This window comes from Somniosus microcephalus, chromosome 18 (genome assembly GCF_052327205.1).
Source record: "Somniosus microcephalus isolate GS21.2 chromosome 18, FLI_Smic_1.0, whole genome shotgun sequence".
Taxonomy (NCBI): Eukaryota; Metazoa; Chordata; class Chondrichthyes; order Squaliformes; family Somniosidae; genus Somniosus; species Somniosus microcephalus.
The window spans coordinates 21130812-21151150 of record NC_141004.1 but is presented as its reverse complement, the minus strand read 5'-3'; the positions used below and the strand labels follow the sequence as shown (position 1 = coordinate 21151150).

The 20339-nt window shown below is 44.4% G+C and overlaps 1 protein-coding gene across 1 annotated transcript; it reads left to right on the top strand.

The window, feature by feature from the left end:
• Positions 1–1057: 1057 nt before the first annotated feature.
• Positions 1058–19840, top strand: LOC147105102 (pepsin A-like). The gene is made up of 9 exons (XM_086011744.1): positions 1058–1113; positions 3551–3713; positions 6399–6516; positions 8148–8266; positions 9907–10106; positions 13091–13210; positions 14059–14203; positions 15243–15341; positions 19573–19840. The coding sequence occupies exons 1-9, from the start codon at positions 1058–1060 to the stop codon at positions 19720–19722; spliced, it is 1170 nt and encodes a 389-aa protein (XP_085867870.1). The 3' UTR covers positions 19723–19840.
• Positions 19841–20339: the final 499 nt, after the last annotated feature.

Here is a 20339-nt window from a genome sequence, read left to right as displayed (position 1 = left end):
GTATTGGATCTCAAATATGGGCCAAAGTAAGCAGTCTAAACAGTAAAGGGGAACTGTTTGGATATACATCTTCTCTATCACTGAGGAACAGCAAGAGCGCCCTTCACCTCTATTCACTATGGTCCCAATGTGCTGTTTCCAAGCTAATCTCGCCATCCACCAGAATCCCCAGCTAGTAATATGAATCGATAAGTGGGACAGATTCTCCTTATATCTTTCAATTAGTATCTCCGCAGATTCCCTTTGGAATGGTGCGGACCATAATCATGCACTTGAGCTCACCACCATACTGCGCTGGTTAGTGAATTGTTCAAGATGGCGTGTGGAGTGCGCTGTCCAGCAACAACACACCAGCTGTGAAAATAAACACCAACATTCTTTGGCACAGACATTTCCATTACAATGTCATCTAATGCGTCATTGGTTAAGACACTGAACAGAATGTGCGACCATGGACAACTTTGCCTCGCTCCACTTTTGAGATGGGCTCACTGAGTCTCCCATCTATCCTAAAGTAGATCCTAAGGCTGCTACACAGCCCAGATAAAATCTAGGATATGACTACGTACTCCCTCAGCTTCCAGGTTCCTCATGTGGCCTTAGTTTGAAACTTTTAGGTAATTCAGTGTAAACCAAATAAATGAGTTTCCCCTGAGCTTGAGAACTCATTTAAACCAGCAATGTGCCACATGCGTTCCTTACCCTTGAAACATGCTCTAGGTTTCTATAATCATACTGTCCTCAAAGAGCTAAACATTTACATTTGCAAGAACCATATGTTATCTTCTTTAACAAATATGCATGTGGTTCTCTTATCAGGTCTAAGTTCTTAAGCTTGACATTTAAAATGTTTGATTGTCAAAAATATCAGCTGATAATTATTAAATAACACCTATAGTCCGAGTGTGTCCTTCCACAAGGACGATACAATCGCGAATTTTTTTGATGACCTACATCATTTGACTTTATGGACAATAGAACTGGTTGGTACAGACCTGTATAAAAGTAGCCAGACATTTCACAAACCTCGCCAACGTCCTGAGAAGTGCCGGACAAGATGAAGTGGCTACTCATTGCACTCGCTTGCATTCAGCTCTCTGAGTGTTTAATCAGGTAGGGAATTATCATTTTATCTGTATCTATGTATCTAAATTTCCATTCCTGTGTAGTGTTTCTTTGTACTGCAGTTTCTAACAGGATCAGTAGGAGATAGTTTTAGGTTCTCTTTCCTTTTAAACATTTTCACATGAAATATTTCTTCCATCGTTGTCATGTTCCATGAGATAACTCAACGTACATTTATTAACATACCTCTATCTACTAATTATTTACCTGCTTCTGACCATCTCCTTCCAAGCATATTACAGAGGAAAATATAGCATCTGCGCTAAAGTATCAAAACCGTCCCCAGTCATTTTGAGTCTTATGACTTGCATTTGAGCAACTTAAGCTTTTGATGTTTTCTTGCCCAATCCAAACTTTCTATACTTTACCCTGAAGAAGATTCTGAAAACCTATTAATATAGGATTGCATAATTTTTATAGTACAATCTAAAATAGTCCATCATTTCCTAGTATCTGTGAGTTGTAACCAACGTATGCAACAAGAGGTTGCACCTTTAACATGATAAAATGGGCAATATGGTGTCCTGGCAGTGAGTTCTCTTGGTAATTTTCCTTCGATCATCAGCATCAAAAACAGGTTGACTGTTTATTTTTCTGATTGCTGTTTGAGGGACTTTGCTGTGTGCAGAATGACTTGTGTTTGCTTAACAACAGTGTAATAATTAATAACAGTGATGGCGCTTCACAAACCAATTCATTCTTAGTGAACTGCTTCGGGATAGTTCTGAGAAAAGTTCAAAAGCATTACATAAACACAAGGGCCTCGATTTTAACTCCTCCCTCCAGCCTGACAGAAACTGGGTGGTGGGGGGCTGTTAAAATGGAGCGGAGAACCTACCCACTTCGTTCCCACCCCAATCTGACGAAATGTCATTTTAAATTGCAGGCGGCAAGGACACCCTCCTGAATCCGCTGGGGTCCTCTTAAAATATGCAAATTGGGTCCTGATGATGTCATCGGTGCCCCGATCTGCGATTTTAACCTGAGGCCTGAGCCAGGGAGCAGTGGTTACTTTCCCGCCAGAACAAACCTGCTGAGGGCTGGATCGAGGGCCAGAAGAGGCCCAGGCAAGGTAAGTTCTTACCTTTTCAGTGTTCAGTTTCCATGTGGGCCAGGAGCAGGATTGCTCTTCCGAGCCCCACAAAGAAACCTTGAGCCTCCCTTGCCCTGGGCTTCCTCGCCCCCCTTCCCCTGATTGCGACCACCACTGGACCGCCTACCCCCACTCACCACACCGCCACACCGCCTCACCATTTAACCGACTGTCGGAGGACCGTTCCCGCGTGACCCCGGCCACGGCCTCTTGCTGCCCGAATTCCTGCTCCCGCCTGCTGGCCAGGCAGTGATTCCTGCCGGGTTTGAGTCGCAGTCCGAGTCTGAATATGGAAATGAGCCCAAGAGTGAAAGGCCTAGAAATTCACTATGGCCCCGCCAGCTGGCTAGCGCCCAAAAGTTAGCGCTGGGTGCGGAGCCAGTTGCGACCGTCAGATATTCACTTTTTGCGCCCCAAGTCGGAACCGGGCGCTATTCCAGGGTGTGCCCGCCCCTGCTTGGGGCGCTGAAACTGAATTTCAGCGCTTTAGGCGCCGCTGCGCCACCCGCTGCGGAGCGGCAGGCTGCGGTACTGCAGGCCTCCTCCTTCTCTTAAGGGGGAGGTGCCTGCAACGGGGAGATCGCCGCTGGATAGTGCCGGCAAATGAGCCCGGCACCACGGAGAAGTGCCGGGTTCGCGGAAAGCAGCCGGCAATGCCGCGGGGGGGGGCGGTGGAGGAGGCCGGGGAAGGAGGTGCGGGCAGGCGGCCGCCGAAAAAGCGGCCGGCCGCACCTCCACCTTAAAGCGCCCCACTAAGGCTACAGGACGGCCCCGTTTTCAGAACGCTGTTTGCGGCCGCTGCGGAAGAGGCGGCCGCAACTAAATATGGGGATTGGGCCGGTTTCGGGGCGGAACCGGGGCACTGCGCACACCGATGACGTCATCGGTGCCGGCGCAGCGCTAACGGCTACCGCCGCCATTACCGCTGCGCTGAATATCAGCGCAAACCCCTGTATTGGCGCAGAAGCCCTCTTTAGGCGGTAACTGGCCGCAAAGCTGGCGGCGCCTTACTGAATTTCTAGGCCAAAATCTCTCCAGGCCTATGCATGTGGGTTTGTTGTGCTCCCCGGATTCCCCCAGCCCAATTCACCGATCCATGCCCAAGTTAAAATCGAGGCCCCAAGTTCCTTTTCTTTTTTCTTTCTACACCTATTTCAATTAACGTTCAAGCAACTGCTGTTTTGATGTAGGTTTTTGTATCTCTGATTGACCTAACTTTCAACCATTGTTACAATGCTAGTCCCGCAATCTGCAGAGTTTAATTAAAAGACTAGGACATGTTGCTCACAACTTTGATTCATCCCCTACTGTGTGTCATGTTTATCTTCACAGAGTTCCCTTGATAAAAGGTAAATCTACCCGTAAGGCTCTTGAAGAACGTGGGTTACTTGGGGAATTTCTGAAGAATCACCCACGCAATCCATACTCCAAATATGCAGGACTCTTCAACAGCCAGTCCCTGGCTTCAGGCGAGCCACTTGCAAACTATTTGGATGTAAGTAATTGCTGTCATTTTTGCTGAGGAAATTTAAGGGCAACTTCACTGATCCCGGGGGAGAGTTGAGGTCGAAGGAAGCTTACAGATCCAATGCTGCAAAGTAGTAGCCCTATCTTCCGAGCATGGTCCCCCACTGGGAGTGCAGCATTGGCGAATCTACCCTCAAGTTCCATGTCAGTTGTATTTATTGCAGTAGACCTCCATAGCTTTACACCGGTTATTGGGCGCATGGGGTTAATTTCGACATTTGGAGGTAGTGTAAAACAGGCGATATCGGACAGGCCACCCGTTATACACCTCTCCCAATTTCGGCTTCCACTGAAGTCAAAGGAAATTAAAATCAGGTCAGCTGTACAATGGGTGGCTGATTCGATTTCCCCATTTTACACTATCGCCCAATGTTAACATTAGCCCCCCACCCCTTGTGTTATTCAAGGAATGTGTTATTAAAGAGTAGATGTCCAGAATCACAGGGCTGAATTTTCATTGAGGAGTTGGGTAGCAGGCGGGACTACAACTTTCGGGGTTGTAGTCCTGCCTCCATCGAGTTCTAGCCAACCCATGCAATTTTGACTTGATTGACCTTGTTGAGCCTGCCCAGTGGGCTCAGCAGGCCAATTAAGGGCCACCCGGCAACAGGTGACGTCACAGATTGATATTTCATCTCTCAAGACCATTTGATAGATGAAACATCAGTGTTTCACAGCTGTTTGAAGCTGTCAAACATTGACAATCTGTACTCCAAGTTAATTCCTTCCTGTCTGGATGATTTAGAGATCTCCCCGGAACAGAAAGCTGAATGCTGGAACTTTTGACAGCTCGCGGCCATTCTGCTTTCTGTGCGGGTGAGATGAGGGACTCCCGAGAACTGAAGGAAGGAAGGCTGTAAAGGTATGTAAATGTAAGTAAAACTTCTTTAAACACTTTAAACACACCAAACACACTTACCTCTGCACTCATGCACCCATCACTCACCGGACATCTCGACCCCTCCAAGCCCTTCATCCCGACGGCCCGCCTCGCTAATTTGGCATGATTTCGAGCCATCGGGAATCTCACATTTCAACAATAAAAATAGGGATTAGGCTAAAAACTGCCTGTTAACTACCTGTTAACAGGCAGTTAATTGGCACTAATCCCCTTCCCGCCTCGGGGAGGCGGGTCCCAGTGCGGGTCGGGTATCCGCCTCCTTTGAAGCTGGCATGGAGGCGGGTTGGGGGCGGGATGGGTTTGTGCCCCCGATTTCGGGATTTTAACCACACGGCTCCAATCCCACCTCCACAGCCCAATGAAAATCCTGCCCTAGATCTCCAGGATCACAGAGTCTAGATTATGTGACTTGATGGAGAATATACTGCATTAATATAATTAGAAATTATATTTAGCATTGAAATATTCCTGAAGAAAATAAGAGTAGGTAAACTGTTTTTACTTTTAACTGCAAGGCATTCTGTTTCTACGAGGTAGGTGAGCATTAATCTAGATCTGTAAAATTTTCTCAAGAAAGGAAAATCAATGCAGTTACAACAATTTGCATTTATATAGCACCCCTGATATAGAAGAACATCTATGAATAATTTTGGTAGGGGAGAAACAGCAAAGATCAAGCAGGGGGTCAAAAAACCCAATGGAACAGCTAAGCCTTTAGGTAGTCTTTGAATGGGGGGATAGGGTTAGTGAGGTGAAGTAGTTTGTGGAGAGAACGTCAGAAAACAGGAGCAAAGTGAGTGAAAGAAGAGTTTTCAAGGCTGATTGTAACTCTTGGCAAGAAGCCGGTGGGAACAGGCAGCGTTCCCGCCTGGGTGGTTTGAGTCGGAGGCCGGATGGATTTGAACTCTAAAGTAGAGCTGGTTCTTCACTCTCTCCAGGAGTGGAGTTTGTGGGCTGGGATATACGACTGGAGAAGATCACTCAGATAAAGTGCAGTGTGACTGAAGGGATTTGAAAATGAGGATGAGGGAGCCAACAAGCTGGGAGGCAGGGTAACTGTGACAAGGACAGGAGTGATGAGCACTCAGGAACTTGGGAGAAAAAACTCGACCACAGAGCGGGGAACTAACTGAAGCTTGTGAAGATTGGAGGAGGGGATGCATTTGAGAAATCGATACCTGAGGTGATGAAGGCATGGATTAGGGATTTTATAATGATGAGAGAGAGGTAGGGTGAAGTGAGCAACATGAGCAGTCTTGGTGATAACCATTCTGGATAAGAAAGTCAGGTCAAAGCCGACCACAACCCAAATCCAAGACTTGATGGTGCGGCGAGCAGTCACACAAGACAGCAACAGCCTGAAGATGAGAGTGGTGCCAGAGAGATACGTGTTGTAGGTGTACAAGTGAATACTGATGCTGTGCTTGTAACAGCATCTAGGGTTAGGGTTAGAGTTAGGGTTAGTCCAAAACACCCTTTGTTCTCAATCATACAGGTCTTTCTGTTCCTGTGACGGGGTGCACTGGTTTGCAGGGGTGCAGTGTGGGGAGGAAAATCGGGCAAACTCCTATACAGGCACATGGTCCTTCCAACCTAATTTGCTTCTATGAGCTGTGCCTAGACAGTCCAATACACCTGAGCACAGGAACTTGAACATCTGCCTCAGTGTGTGTCTATATGCACTGAAATTTAGCACAGCAACTCTTGGTAAATTATAACTTACCTTGTTTCATCTATAAAATATTCTGACAGATGTATAATTATGGAGCAATCAGCATTGGAACCCCACCACAGAGCTTCACCGTCATCTTCGATACTGGCTCCTCCAACTTTTGGGTCACATCAGTTTACTGTAACAGCCAAGTATGCAGTAAGTATACGTAAACAGTTATTAGACTTCCCAAGATTTCATTGGCATTTTCCACTGAGTGATCTGGGCATTGATTGGGAAAGTGTTCCAAGGGCACAAGCAATTGATCACCAATTAAAGGACACATAAACTTACAGAAGGTGGCTAAGAGCATTAAGGGTAAAAGTATTTGGTGGATCCAGGCCTTCTGAAAATACAGCCAATTGATTCAATGTGTCAATGTTTATGAAAATACATTTGTTAGAGTTGTGAGGCCTGGTGCTTTGTTTCTTCAAAGATTTGACTTACAGAAGCCCACATTTGTCGACATGGACAGTGGCAGTTGATGTACAAGTGCCACCAGCACAAAACATACTCCTCAAAGTTGATCCAATTTAGCAGGTGTAAAACCAACTAGGTCAAACTTTTAATCTACATAGTAATCATTAATGCTGTAAATTAAAGCCATATAACCAACTGACTACTTATTCTAATTATAACACACACGGTTATGATTTCTGTTTGATGAGTTTGTGAGATAATTGGATAATGGAATTTAATCACATTACTACAGTGTCATGCCAGTTAGGAAGGATGCTTAATAAAAGAAAATAATGCTAGAAAAAGGTGCTCTGGGACAATGTAGTGCACTGGCCTTTCACTCAGAGAATTGGGTTTAAATCCAGCCCATACTGCGTCAGCCATGGCTCAGTTGGTAGCACACTCGTCCTTCTGAGTTAGAAGGTTGTGGGTTCAAGTCCCAATCCAGAGGCTTAAACACCAAAATCTAGGCTGACACTCCAGTGCAGTACTGAGAGAGTGCTGCACTGTCAGAGTGTGCCATCTTGCAGATGAGACGTTAAATCGAGGCCACATCTGCTCTCTCAGGTGGACATAATAAATCCCATGGCACTATTTCAAAGCAGAGCTGGGGAGCTCACCCCGCTGTCCTAGCCAATATTTTACCATTACTCAATATCACTAAAACAGATTATCGGGTCATTATCATGTTGCTGTTTGTGGGAGCTTGCTGTGCGCAAATTGGCTGCCGTGTACCCTACATTACAACAGTGACTACACTTCAAAAGTACTTCATTGGCTGTAGAGCACTTTGGGACGTCCTGAGGCTGTGAAAGGTGCTATAGAAATACAAGTCTTTCTTTTTTTTCTTTTCGTGTTGATGGGCCAAAGGTCTCCTACATAAAATCAACTTGGGCCGTCATTACCTAGTTCCTCATGATCATGGGCCCACAGGACATGAACTGTGTCCTACTGTGACACGAACTGGCAATCTGACTCAGAGAAGCCATACGATGGTTGTACGGAGAAACGGAAAATATTACATTGGTGTGTGACAGCAGAGGCCCATTGTTGGGACAGCACAAAGGTAGCTTTCCTCTAAATCTAACCCATGCTGTACTTGACCCTGTGAGCTCTTGATGCTACTGTTAGTTGCCTGATTTGTAAAGTGGTTCAATAGCCAGCACCAACATCCCTCACCTAAATGAGCGCAAAATTCAACAGAAACAAATGGGGCTACAAATAAAGAATTAGAAAGATTATTTTTGGTCGGATCTATCCTTAACTCAGTAGTGGAATAAAACAACCAAACCATTAAATTGAGTGTTATGAAGCGTGTACTATTTTTGCAGTGAACCACAACAGATATTCACCAAGCAAGTCCTCAACCTATCAGACAAGAAACCAACCGCTCTCCATTTGGTATGGTAGAGGCAGTATGACTGGAATCCTGGGCTATGACACAGTCACTGTAAGTATAATGTAACTTTTAGTAACAACGTTATGACAAAACAATGTCAAAATTCTTAAATTGCCCACTCAAGTCAGAGTTCCCTGAATATTAATATCTCCTACTATCAGATCCAATACATTCTTCAAATGCAGGCATAGAGTATTGGTTAGTTGAATAGATCATGTTGCAACAAGCCAATAGGGAGCTTTGTAATGTTAGAGGCCTCTTCTGCATCACCGATTTCCTTCACCCCACCATTGGTGGCCATGCTTTCTGTTGCCTAGGCCCTAAGCTCAGGAATTCCCTCCCTAAACCTCTCCGCCTCTCTACCTCTCTCTCCCCCTTTAATATGCTCCTTAAAACCTACCTCTTTCACCAAGCATTTGGTCATCTCTCCGAATATCTCCTTATATGGCTCGGTGTCAAATTTTGTCTGATAACGTTCCTGTGAAGCCCCTTGGGAATTTGTACTGCATTAAAGGCGCTATATAAATGCGAATTGCTATTGTTGTTGGGTGAAGGGCTTCAGCATGGTAACAGGAGTCAATATGTCAATGGGACGTATACTTTTTAGGCTAATTTATAGGTTCATAACAATGGATAGAATTCAATCAAATAAATTTAGAAATGTAGTGTTCCTATTATCTCATTTTTTAAATTAAAGTCAAGCATTATCACAATTCCTTATCGTTCAGCAATAACATGTCCTACAACAAAGAACTAAAAATCATTGGCCGTTCACTTTTAATATTTCTACAATTGCCAATGATACAAAGCTAACGAAGGTGGTAGACTCCAAAGCTGAACAGGAAGAACTACAAGAGGATTTCAATATATTTGGAAGTTGCTATCAACAGTGAAAAGAAATATATTCTCAAAGCTTCAGGGGTCCGGGTCACAACCTCACACTGGACCCCAAATGGGGCCCACACGCACTGTTGCTGACCTCTGACCAGGTCAGTGAAACCACAGCCAATGATAAACCAGGTTCCTGTGAGGTCAGGATTGCTCAGGAACAGCTGTGGATTTTCAGAACCCTGTATCAATAAAGCTAGATTGATTCCTGGGATGAGAGGATTGTCCTATGAGGAGAGATTGATCAGATTGGGCCTATACTCTCTGGAATTTAGAAGAATGAGAGGTGATCTCATCGAAACATATAAGATTCTGAGGGGAATTGACAGAGGCTGTTTTCCCTGGCAGGAGAATCTAGAACTAGGGGGCATAGTCTCAAGAAAAGGGGTTGGCCATTTAAGACTGAGATGAGGAGGAATTTTTCACTCAGATGCTGTGAATCTTTGAAATTCTCTACCTCAAAGGGCTGTGGATGCTGAATTGTTGAGTATATTGAAGGCGGAGACAGATAGATTTTTGGACTCTAGAGGAATCAAGAGATATGGGGATCTTATTGAATGGCGGAGTGGGCCCGAGGGGCCGTATGGCCTACTCCTGCTCCTAATTCTTATGTTATGTTCTAAACTGTTGCCCAGTCAATACTGAATTTTGTTATTTGGTAAAGTATCAGCCCGAGGAACAACAAGCATTTTGTCGTAACATGTAAGTAATGTGTGACCTGGATAACAATGCGCTAATGTGTTTGTTGATGACTCTCAGTAAAATAATTCTTCAGAACAAGTTAGCTTTTTTCTTTTGTCTAGGTATCGAACATAGCTATCAGTCAGCAGGAATTTGGTTTAAGTGAGACTGAACCTGGGAATTCATTCTACTACGCTTCATTTGATGGGATGCTCGGATTGGCCTATCCAAGCCTTGCAGCAGCAAGTGCCACACCTGTGTTTGATAACATGATGGCCGATGACCTGGTGGAACAGGACCTGTTTGCTTTTTACCTGAGCAGGTTGGTTTTCTTACCACCTTGTACTTCCATCTCCGATGCTCCCTGCTGATAATAGGGTATTTACTTAAGGTTACCACAGAACTTTCTTTCTTTAAAGCCGATGGGCCTTTTCTCACCCTTCCTTGTGTTTGTTCTCTCACCTGGATGAACTGTTTTCATGTCAGGTGACCTCTCCACCTTCTAGCAAAGTTCGAAGCACATCCAACTGGATCCCAATGGACAAATTCAACTCCTTTAGATTTTTTAATTGATTTATAGATCCAAGATGGGAAATTGGATAATTGCAATCTCTTTCAGGGATTATGGAAAGAACAACTTACATATAGATTGGACTAGCCTAATCAGTAAAAATAATGAGGAGGAGGAATTCCTTGAGTGTTTAAGGGATGGTTATCTGGATCAATATGTCGAGGAACCAACTCGGGAACAGGCTATATTGGACTGGGTACTGTGCAATGAGAAGGGACTAATCAGTAATCTTGTTGTACGGGGACCCTTGGGTCAGAGCGATCATAACATGATCGATTTCTCACTCGAAATGGAGAGCGAAGAAATTGACTCAGAGACTAAGGTCCTGAATTTAAACAAGGGGAATTATGATGCCATGAGACGGGAACTGAGTAGGTCTGATTGGACAACGTTCCTGGGAGGACTGGAGGTAGATAAACAATGGCAAACATTTAAAGATAGAATGACAAAATTGCAAAAATTGTTTATACCAATCTGGCATAAAAGGAAATCTAAAAAGGTGACTCAACCGTGGATAACAGGGGAAATTAGAGACAGCATAAAATCCAAAGATAGGGCGTATAAAATAGCCAAAAAAAGCGCCAGAGCGGAAGATTGGGAACAGTTTAAGATAGAGCAAAGGAGGGCAAAGGGCATGATCAAGAGGGGCAAAATAGCTTACGAAAACAAGCTGGCGGAAAATATAAAAACTAACTCCAAAAGCTTTTATAAATATATCAAAAGGAAAAGACTGGTGAAAACCAAAGTTGGTCCATTGCAGTCAGATACGGGGGAATATATAATGGGAAATAAGGAAATGGCAGATCAACTAAATGCATACTTTGGGTCAGTCTTTACGAAGGAAGACACAAAAAACCTCCCTGGGATATCGGGAAAAATAGGGACATTGGCAAAGGAGGAACTGACGCAAATCAATATCTCTAAGGATATGGTGTTAAGGAAGCTAAAGGGATTGAAGGTGGACAAATCCCCAGGGCCTGATAACATGCATCCTAGGGTACTGAAGGAGGTGGCCCTAGAGATAGCGGATGCACTAAGGATGATTTTTCAGAATTCATTAGACTCGGGAACAGTGCCGATGGATTGGAGGGTAGCTAACGTTACCCCACTATTCAAAAAGGGGGGTAGGGAAAAAGCAGGTAATTACAGACCTGTAAGCCTTACATCAGTTGTGGGCAAAATGCTGGAGTCCATCATTAAGGATGAAATAGCGGAGCACTTAGCAAATGGGGACAGGATAGGACAGAGTCAACATGGATTTACAAAGGGTAAATCGTGCTTGACTAATCTATTGGAATTTTTTGAGGGAGTAACTGGTAGAATAGATGGGGGAGAGCCAGTAGATGTGGTGTACCTGGACTTCCAAAAGGCCTTCGATAAGGTCCCACATAAAAGATTAGCATGGAAAATTGAGGCTCATGGGATAAAGGGGAAAGTTTTGGCGTGGATAGGGAACTGGCTGTCAGATAGAAAACAGAGAGTTGGAATAAACGGCTCATTTTCTGAATGGCAGGCAGTAACAAGTGGGGTACCACAGGGATCTGTCCTGGGCCCCCAGCTGTTCACAATTTACATTAATGACCTGGATCAGGGAGTCGGATGCAGCATTTCCAAATTTGCAGACGACACTAAACTAGGAGGGGGGGTGGGCTCAGAGGAAGAGACCAGGAAGCTCCAGAGCGATTTGGACAGACTGGGCGATTGGGCGGATAAATGGCAGATGCACTATAATGTGGACAAGTGCGAAGTTATCCACCTTGGGTGCAGGAACGGGAGGGCAAATTATTATTTAAATGGCAATAGATTGGGAGAGGGGGAAGTACAGAGAGACCTGGGTGTTCTTGTACACCAGTCACTGAAGGCGAGCATGCAGGTGCAACAGGCGGTCAAGAAGGCAAACGGTATGCTGGCCTTCATAGCAAAAGGGTTAGAATACAGGAACAGGGATACCTTGCTGCAGCTGTACAGGGCACTGGTGAGACCACACCTCGAGTACTGTGTACAGTTTTGGTCGCCTCATCTGAGGAAGGATGTTCTTGCCATGGAGGGGGTGCAGCGGCGATTCACCAGGCTGATACCAGGAATGGCAGGAATGACCTATGAGGAGAGACTATGTAGTTTAGGGATGTACACACTGGAGTTTAGAAGATTGAGAGGGGACCTCATAGAAGTGTATAAAATTCTGACAGGTCTAGACAGACTGGATGCAGAAGGAATGTTTCCCTTGGCGGGTGAGAACAGAACTAGAGGACATAATTTAAGGATAAGGGCTAAACCATTTAGGACAGAGATGAGGGGGAATTTCTTCACTCAGAGAGTGGTGAACCTGTGGAACTCATTGCCACAGAGGGCAGTGTACGCCAGCTCATTAAATATATTTAAGAGGGAATTAGATATATTTCTACGGGCAAAAGGGGTTAAGGGTTACGGAGAGAAGGCGGGGACGGGATACTGAATTAAAGGATCAGCCATGATCTCATCGAATGGCGGAGCAGGCACGAAGGGCCGAATGGCCTACTCCTGCTCCTATCTTCTATGTATCTATGTATTCCAACTAGCACAGTGAGGATCAAGTTTTCTTTTCTTATTTATTTTGCAAAATATTGACTTGGGTCTAATTTCCACTGGTTAATGAAGCCACATTGGGACAGCCAGTAAAACATATTGTTGATCAGGAATTTCTGAATCTCAGTTTATGCTCATTTCAATAACATTCTGGTTAAATTGTTTTTCAGAGAGGCTGGTCAGTCCGGAAGTGAAGTTGTATTTGGTGGATATGATGAAAAGCACTTTACAGGTCAAGTTAACTGGGTGCCCGTCACTCACCAAAGTTACTGGCAGATCAGCTTGGACAGGTAAATGACTGACCCATTTCACAATTGGCACGCATTCTGTAACAATCAAGTTGCACTCAAAATTGCAAGTGGAAATATTAAATACAATGGGGTAGCAGTTGCGTTAGTGTGATGATATTGCAACCCCTTTCAATGATCAGGAATAAACATAGGGAATGAGCTAACTCAAGGATAGCTTCCAGGGCACAATTGGACCATTGTTTAATTCCAGCCTGAGCAAACAGAGGCTCAATCCGCCTAAGGGTAAAGTTGTTGCAGACCATTGCTCGCCGAGAGCACACACTCGGAGTACTTGGAGATTCATGTGCCAAGTATCCATCCTGCATGATTTGCTGTCCATTAAAATTGATTGATTAAAAGTAATGAATGACAAATAGGGCCGGTCGCTCATTAGACGTGCGAGAGTACAAATTGGACCTCGTTGCACCCATTTTAACGGAGGTAAAATGGGCACAACAGGCCATTCTCAGGGGCCAACGTCCCATGCCCATAGGATGCCTGGAAGATGTCTGACCCAATATTGGAATATTTAAATTTAGATTCACCTCTTTAGTTCAGCTCTGCTTGTGTTTTTCACAAATATCTTAGTTTCAGGGTTAACAACAACAACTTGCATTTATATAGCACCTTTAATGTAGTAATTTGCCCCAAGGTGCTTTACAGGAGCTTTATCAAACGGAATTTGACATCAAACCACATGAAGAGGTATTCGGGCAGATGACCAAAAGCTTGGTCAAAAAGGTATGTTTTAAGGAGCGCCTTAAAGAAGGAGAGAGAGAGTTAGAGAGGCGGAGAGGTTTAGGGAGGGAAAGAATTCAATCAACTGTAACCACCTTTTCCTCTTTCAGGGTGACAATCAATGGGCAGGTTGTGGGCTGCAGTGAGGGCTGTCAGGCCATTGTTGATACTGGTACTTCTCTGCTCACTGGTCCCAGTGGACCCATCAGCAAGATCCAGCAATACATTGGTGCGACAGAAACAGACTATGGCGAGGTAAGCCTCTATGGTACAGATCAGACTTTACAATGAACCAAGGGAGGTTGCAGTTATATATTTTTCATTTGTAGTATTTATAAGGTGATGCTTTATTTAAGAGTTTTGTTCTTAAAAAATTAAAAAGCTAACTGAATCAATCAGTAGCGTATATTGTCATTTCTCTTCTGTTATTGCTCTGTATTACAGAACACCCTTTAGAAGCACTTGTTTCTGACTTTCCTAGCTAGCTGCAAGATCCAAAAGAATCTCAGGAATCAAGCTTAGCTCCCATCAAAATGACTAAATTTAAGGCCTGTTAAACCAGGAGTCTATAGGGCTTCCACTGCCCTCCCACTGTAAGTCAGGTGGAAGAGCGCCTGTAGGGCTACAAATTAGGCTGGTCCCGGCTTTGGGTTACGGTTTCCCGGGCATCTTGTGAAGGGTGGAGCTTACACCAGCTCCAAACAAGACTACTGATGTAGGAGGGCTGGAGATTCTCAATGCTGGGAGTTCCTGTGTGCCCGGTAAGCCCAGCCTCTCAAAGGCCCAACGGATCATCAATGCCGGGACACCTGGTGAAACCAGGCTGCTAAATGGTGGATGTGAGTCCCACCGAGGGAACTGGGTTGCAGCCTGTACCCACAAAGAAAGGGTAAAATTTTTTTTTTTTAATTTGACCCCCTTACGAAGGGGGCCAGTGGAGGCATTTTAACCCTCATCCTGGGGGGTTCCCCCAACAGTTTCTCCTCCACAAGCCCAGCAATTTACGGCCATTTTGACAGCCTCTGGGGGCAGGTAGATGGCCTCCATACACTCTTAGGTTGCAGGGAACCTCCCCACAAACCTCGGAATATCCACCGGGATCAATGACGCAGGTTCCTCGCAGGACCATCTTGGCACTTGTGCTGGAATGTAGCCACAGCTGCTATTAAACGTGACCAACTGTACATCCAATGATTACATCATTGATTTTGCTATTTATACAAGTATTTCCTGCAATGCTTCTCTGAGAACATTCTACTGACGACCATTGTTAAATACTTCACCCTTTTTACAGTACTCCATCAACTGCAACAGTCTGTCCAACCTGCCCGATGTGGTCTACACAATCAATGGAATTGACTATCCCCTTTCTCCATCTGAATATACAATCAAGGTATGTTTTTGTTTTAATTCGATAAATCTGACTTTGAATGGTTTGACTATGTTCTCTGACTTCAGTATCCAGTAAGATTGCTTCTCAGTTAACTGTAAGATAAGAAAATGAGCAGAAAATTAATGAAAATGTACAAAGTGGTAAGATTGAGTAACGATACTACATTTAGTTAAAAAATGAACTTTCATATCAATTAATAAAGCAAGAGAAGATGTTAATGTTTTATTTATTCATTCTTTGGATATGGGCGTCACTATCAAGGCCAGCATTTATTGCCTATCCCTAGTTGCCCTTGAGAAGGTGGTGGTGAGTCACCTTCTTGAATCGCTGCTGTCCGTGAGGTGAACATACACCCACAATTCTGTTAGGAGAGAAGTTCCAAGATTTTGACCGAGCAACAATGAAGTAGTGGTGATATATGTCCATGTCCAAATGGTATGTGACTTGTAAGGAACTTGGAAGTGATGGTGTTCCATGGACCAAGAAACATAGAAACATAGAAGATAGGAGCAGGAGTAGATCATTCAGCCTCTTGAGCCTGCTCTGCCATTTAATGAGATCATGGCTGATCATCCAAATTCAGTACCCTGTCCCTGCTTTCTCCCCATATCCCTTGATCCCTTTAGCCTTAAGAAATATATCTGACTCCTTCTTGAATATAAAAGTTGGCCTCAACTGCCTTCTGTGGTAGAGAATTCCACAGGTTCACCACTCTCTGGGTGAAGAAATTCCTCCTCATCTCAGTCCTAAATGGCTTACCCCTTATCTTTAGACTGTGACCCCTGGTTGTGGACTCCCCCGCCATTGGGAACATCCTTCCTGCATCTAGTCTGTCTAGTCCTGTTAGAATTTTATAAGTTTCAATGAGATCCCCTCTCATTCTTCTAAACTCCAGCGAGTATAAGCCCAGTCAACCCAATCTCTCCTCATACGTAATTCCTGCCATCTCAGGTATCAGTCTGGTGAATCTTCGCTGCACTCCCTCTATGGCAAGAACATCCTTCCTCAGATAAGGCGACCAAAACTGCACACAATACTCAAGGTGTGGTCTCACCAAGGCCCTGTACAACTGCAGCAAGACATCCTTGCTCCTGTACTCGAATCCTCTCGCTACGAAGGGCAACATACCATTTGCCTTCTTAACCGTCTGCTGCACCTGCATGCTTACCTTCAGCGATTGGTACACAAGGACACCCAGGTCTCATTGAACTTCCCCTTCTCCCAATCTATTGCATTCAGATAATTATCTTTCTTCCTGTTTTTGCCACCAAAGTGGATAACCTTGCATTTATCCACATTATACTGCATCTGCCATGCATCTGCCCAATCACCTAACCTGTCCAAATCATACTGGAGTTTCTCGGCATCCTCCTCACAGCACACACGCCCACCCAGCTTTGTGTTGTCTGCAAACTTGGAGATATTACATCTACTTAACTCGTCTAGATCATTAATATATATTGTGAATAGCTGGGGTCCTAGCACCGATCCCTGCGGTACCCCACTAGTCACTGCCTGCCACTCGGAAAAAGACCCGTTTATTCCAACTCTTTGCTTCCTGTCTGCCAACCAGTTCTCTATCCAAGTTAGTATCTTACCCCCAATCCAATGTGCTTTAAATTACACGCTAATCTCTTGTGCGGGACCTTATCGAAAGCCTTCTGAAAGTCCAAATACACCACCTCCACTGGTTCTCCCTTATCTATGCTACCAGTTACATCCTCAAAATTTCCAGTAGATTAGTCAAGCACGATTTACCTTTTGTAAATCCATGTTGAGTTTGTCCGATTCTGTCACTGTTTTCCAAGTGCTCTGCTATTACATCTTTTATTATAATGGACTCTAGCATTTTCCCCACAACCGATGTCAGGCTTACCGGTCCATAATTCCCCATTTTCTCTCTACCACCTTTTTTGAATAGTGGGGTTACATTAGCCATCCTCCAATCCATGGGAACTGTTCCAGAGTCTATAGAATTTTGGAAGATGACCAGCAATGCATCTACTATTTCTAGGACCACTTCCTTAAGTACCCTAGGATGTAGATTATCAGGCCCTGGGGATTTATCGGCCTTCAATCCCATCAATTTCCCTAACACCATTTCCTTACAAATACTGATTTCATTCAGTTCCTCCCTCTCATTAGAGCCTATGTTGCCCGACATCTCTGGGAGGTTATTTGTGTCCTCCTTTGTGAAGACAGAACCAAAGTATGTATTTAATTGGTCTGTCAGTTCTTTGTTTCCCATTATAAATTCCCCTGATTCTGACTGCAAGAGACCTACGCTTGACTTCACCAATCTTTTTCTCTTCACATATCTATAGAAGCTTTTACAATCAGTTTTTATGTTCCCGCAAGCTTACTCTCATACTCTATTTTCCCCCTCTTAATTAATCCCTTTGCCTTCCTTTGCTGAATCCTAAACTGCTCCCAATCCTCAGGTTTGCTGCTTTTTCTGGCCAATTTATATGTCCTCTCTTTGGATCTTGTGCTATCCCTAATTTCCCTTGTTAGCCACGGTTGAGGCACCTTCTTTGTTTTATTTTTATGCCAAACAGGGATGAACAAATTCTAATCCTCAACATATTGGTCCAGGAAACCATCCCGTATACACGCCAGGAATTCCTCCTCCACAGTATTGTTACTAATTTGGTTAGCCCAATCTATATGTAGATTAAAGTCACCCATGATAATTGCTGTGCCCTTATTGCACGCGTCTCTAATTTCCCATTTAGTGCCATCCCCAACCTCAGCATTACTGTTTGGGGGTCTGTATATAACTCACACTAACTTTTTCTGCCCCTTGGTATTTCTCAGCTCTACTCATACGGATTCCACATCATCAGAGCTAATATTCTTCCTTACTATTGTGTTGGAGTGGGCCTTTGGCGTAGCGGTAGCATCCCCGCCGCTGGGCCAGAAAGTGTAGGGATTCAAACCCCGCTCCAGACAGTCCCGGCAAGTGGAGTCGGAGTTCCGACTCCAAATTCTGGGTTGACATCCAGCAGAATACTTGTGTCCGTGGGTGTGGGTGGCCCCCCCCCTCGTATGGGTTGTGGGAGCTCGTAAAACCCTCCCGCCATAGGACTAACCACCCTAATGGCTAGTATGAAGATGGTTACGGTCACAGAAGGAGCGTTAACGCAGCCAGAAATCCTTCCACCACTTCATACAGTTCCCCAAAGGGAACAGTGTGAAGACACGTACGATGACAACTATTGTATTAATCGCCTTTTTAACCAGCAATGTTACCCCACCTCCTTTTCCTATTTGCCTGTCTTTCTTGAATATTGAATACCCCTGGTTGAGTTCCCAGCCTTGGTCACCCTGGAGCCATGTTTCCATAATTCCCATCATATCATATCCATTTACATCTATTTGTGCAGCTAATTCATCCACCTTATTACGAATGCTCCTCGCATTAAGACACAAAGCCTTCAGGTTTGTTTTTTTAACACTCTTAGACCTTTTAGAATTATTATTTACTGTGGCCATGTTTGATTTAAACCCTTGATTTATCTGACTGCCACTTTTGCTTTCCTCCTTCCTGTCTTTTGCTTCTATCCTCATTTCCCTTTCCTCTGTCTCCCTGCACAGGTTCCCAAACCCCTGCCATTTTAGTTTAAACCCTCCCCAATAGCACTAGCAAACACTCCCCCTAGGACATCAGTCCGGGTCCTGCCCAGGTGCAAACCATCCAGTTTGTACTGGTCCCACCTCCCCCAGAACCGGTTCCAATGTCCCAGGAATTTGAATCCCTCCCCCTTGCACCTGCTGCTCTCATCCTTCTAGGTGGTGGAGGATTCGGAATTGGGAGGTGCTGTTGAAGCAATGTTGGCGAGTTGCTGCAGTGCATCCTGTAGATAGTACACACTGCAGCCCGGGTGTGTTGGTGATGGAGGGGGTGGGTGTTTAAGGTGCTGGATGGCCTGTCGATCATGTGGAATGCTTTGTTCTGGATGCTGTCGAACTTCTTGAGTGTTGTCAGTACTGCACCCATGAATGTGTAATGTAGAATATTGTCTGTGGCACATCGGTGGACCGATTGAGAGACTGATGGACCAAAGAATTTACATTTTTGTGAATTTTGTGATTTAACATAGCATAGTGATCACTAAAGAGGAAAACATGGAAATTCTTTTCATTTTTTATTAATATACACACAGAAGAATCAGAATTGGCAACAAAGTCGTTCTAGGGAACTGACTCTCACACTTTGCATTTCTTCCAGGAGCAATATGGCTGCTTAAGTGGATTTGAAGGATTTGATCTTCCATCCTCTTCTGGAGAACTCTGGATTCTGGGAGAGGTCTTCATTCGGTCATACTATTCCATCTTTGACAGAGGAAACAATCAAATGGCCTTTGCCCAAGCTGTCTAATTTGATCATCCAAGATTTCATTTATTAATTTGAGGCACATTCAGATCCCATTTTGAGGCCTTTGCTCAATCATCCGCAATGATTGAAGCACTGGACCATAAGATAACAAGAATTCAAATAAAACCCTGGTGAGCCTCTGGTTAAAGTGTACTCAAGCTCATCTGATTTTGCATGAGATGCAGCAAAGAAAAATCCCTAGAATAAAGTCAATGAACTGAAATCTTTTAATTAAATCGGACCAAACTGACCTACAAATCCAATGAATGGCTCATCAAAATGTGCTTTAAATTGATAATCTTGCAAAGTCAACCTTGGATGACAAACTGCTTTGTAGATGCACTCCTATATTGTTTTCTCCTTTCTCTTGCCTAGAACCCTAATTGAGGACCTGCCTGAACATTGGACTGAACCTTTCACTGCTATGTGCAATTGATTGTATGAGCGATGGTCCATTCCAGAGTCAAAAGACATCTCCATTTTAGGTGTTTGCCTCTGTAATGAATCCAGACTTGTGGGTGGAAAGCACGCTGTATGGTGTTTGTAAAACACATGAATGTGAACCTGCCCGATTTGCAGAAAGGGCGGGCGGGAGTTTACCCGCCCAGAGAGTGAAGGTG

Excerpts from the sequence above, each read along its gene's own strand:
- LOC147105102 (XM_086011744.1), top strand. The coding sequence starts at position 1,058 with ATGAAGTGGCTACTCATTGCACTCGCTTGCATTCAGCTCTCTGAGTGT. Across the intron at positions 8,267-9,906 it reads TGGGCTATGACACAGTCACT|GTATCGAACATAGCTATCAG; the intron begins GTAAGTATAATG and ends TCTTTTGTCTAG. Across the intron at positions 13,211-14,058 it reads TGGCAGATCAGCTTGGACAG|GGTGACAATCAATGGGCAGG; the intron begins GTAAATGACTGA and ends TTCCTCTTTCAG.